The sequence below is a fragment of the Mesitornis unicolor genome, unplaced genomic scaffold, assembly GCF_000695765.1.
Source record: "Mesitornis unicolor isolate BGI_N332 unplaced genomic scaffold, ASM69576v1 scaffold8329, whole genome shotgun sequence".
Taxonomy (NCBI): Eukaryota; Metazoa; Chordata; class Aves; order Mesitornithiformes; family Mesitornithidae; genus Mesitornis; species Mesitornis unicolor.
Window position 1 is genome coordinate 2156 of NW_010209173.1, and position 2476 is coordinate 4631.

The 2476-nt window shown below is 61.7% G+C and overlaps 1 protein-coding gene across 1 annotated transcript in view; it reads right to left on the bottom strand.

Moving 5' to 3' along the window:
* Nucleotides 1-2476, bottom strand: part of LOC104547197 (beta-arrestin-1-like) — a gene marked incomplete at both ends in the record, with an annotated part of 5195 nt that overhangs the window by 2118 nt on the left and 601 nt on the right. Inside the window, 4 exons of the mRNA XM_010192782.1 lie at nt 1-46; nt 1089-1156; nt 1279-1338; nt 1996-2192. Coding sequence (XP_010191084.1) covers nt 1-46; nt 1089-1156; nt 1279-1338; nt 1996-2192 — 371 coding nt within the window. The remainder of the gene's footprint in view (nt 47-1088; nt 1157-1278; nt 1339-1995; nt 2193-2476) is intronic.

Genomic DNA, 2476 nt, shown 5'->3' on the forward strand with positions numbered 1-2476 from the left:
CTCGGGCGCGTACTGGACCTTGCGGATCACCAACCGCACCGAGTTCCTGTGGGGAGACGGTGAGAGGAGAACCTGGGAAACCATGGGTGCTGGCCCCTTTCCTGGCCCCTTTTTTTGGGGGAAAACCCCTCTTTTGCTTCTGGGCTGCTGGGGCAGGAGAAGGAGCTCATGAGAGGTCCCGGCTGGGTTGGGCTCCTTGCTGGAGTGCAGCAGTGGAGGTCTCCATCCCAACCCCAAAATCATCTCGCACCCAGTCCTACCCTGGAGGGCGCCATCCCATCCCCAAGGGCATCCCCATCCCATCCCCATCCCCACCCCTGAAGACAACCCCATCCAATCCCCAATGACATCTCCATCCCATCCCCATCCCCCACGACCCATCCCCATCCTGGAGGGCATCTCCATCCCATCCCCATCCTGGAGGGCATCTCCATCCCATCCCCATCTAGGGGAACATACCCATCCCATCCCCATCTAGGGGAACATACCCATCCCATCCCCATCCCATCCCCATCTCCATCCCTGAAGACATCCCCATCCCATCCCCAATGGCATCCCCATCCCATCCCCATCCCCATCCCTGAAGACATCTCCATCCCATCCTCAATGACATCCCCATCCCATCCCCATCCCCAAAGACATCCTGAGGAACATCCCCATCCCAATTCCCATCCCCATCCCAGAGGACACCACCATCCCATCCCCATCCAGGGGAACATCCCCATCCCATCCCAGAGGACATCCCCATCCCATCCCCATCCCCAATGACATCCCCATCCCATTCCCATCCTGGAGGACATCCCCATCCCAGGGGACATCCCCAAGGACATCCCCATTCCAGGGGACATCACCATCCCGTCTCCATCCCCATCCCTGAAGAAATCCCCATCCCATCCCCATCCCATCCTCAATGACATCCCCACCCCATCCCCATCCCCAAGGACATCCCATCCCACCCCCATCCAGCAGGACATCTCCATCCCATCCCCACCTCACCAACCATGGGGCACCAAGACGGTCCCAGCCCCTTCCCCATTGCACCCCAGGATGCTGCTCCCACCCGGGACGGACGTTTCCTCTCCGCTCACCTCTTGTGGATTTTCTCCTCCAGGTTCTCGGCACAGAAAGCTTTGACCTCGTAGTCCACACCGCAGGCCTGGAAATCAGGAGGAGGCAGAGGAGGAGGCAGAGGAACCCCTTTGCACCCCCCCAGAAAGGTGACCCCCAACCCAGGGCCGCTCACCGCTGCCCGGCGGCATGAGGACAGGGTGTTCTTACCTTCCCCGTGTCCTCTGGTCCCGGCTGCAGCGTGACAGAGCAGGGCAGGTTGGGGGGGATCTGAAGGGGACATGGAGGGGGTCAGGAGTGAGGCTGGGACCCCCATCCTGGCACCCCATTTTTTTTGCGCCCCTTCCCAATGCCACCCCGGTTAACCCAAACCCCAAAGGGTTACAAAAACCCACGGTTTTGGAGGTTTTTGGGGTTAATCCGGAGGATTTGGAGGAATTAAGGCTGTTTCACTGGGGGACGGGGCCGTTTGTGAGCCCGCGGGGCTGAGCCGATGGCTCAAGGCTGGAAAATGCCACCATGTCCCCCCCCGTCCTGGGGTTTTGGGGGGTGGCTGCTGCTGCCAAAGCTGCGCCAGGGCTATTTTGGATGTGGGAGCACAAAAAGGGGGGGTCTACCCCACCCCATTCCCTACCAGGGCTGCCCAGGTTGCGCTTCACTTTAGGGGGTGCACCCCAGGTTGGTGCCACCGCTCCGGTGACGCTCAGGCCATGGGCCCCCTGCACCAACACATCCCCCACCCCCTCCCCGTGCCTCAGTTTCCCCACTGCTGGCTGCTTTTTGGCCGCTGAGTTTTAAGACCCAGCAGCAAAAGCTGCACCTTCATGGCGAGTGGCAGCACCCCACCAAAAAAACCTACAGGGGACGGAGGGGACCTCAAGGTCCCCACGAGGGAGAGGTGTCACCGTCCCCATGTCGTCACCCTACCTCGAAGGTGAAGGGGTAGGCATGCTCGCCCAGTTTCTTGATCAGCCGCTCCTGCAGCCGCGTCAGGGGCTTTTTCTCCTCGGGGACTGGGGGGAAGGCCTGGGCATTGGCCACGAAGAGGTCCTTGCGGAAGGTCAGCCCCAGCACATCCAGGTCCTCGCGGCCGTAGCGGAAGGCGCAGGTCAAGGTCACGAAGACTGCGGAGAGGGGGGACAAGAAGGGGAGGTCAGTGGTGTCACACGGCGGGGTGGTACACAGTGACGTTGTGGCGTGGTGGCATCATGGCACATCCCAGTCCCACCAGCGCTGGGACGCGGTGGTGGCGCCCAGCAGGTGGGGAGATGATGGAGACCAGCCATGGCCTTGGGGTGCCACCACAGGACCCCCATCCTCTACCAAGGGGCTGGAAATCGTCACCCAACATCAGGGCAGGATCGTGTGGGGACGGTGGCCACCCCCTGTGGTGGTGTCACCTGGGTGG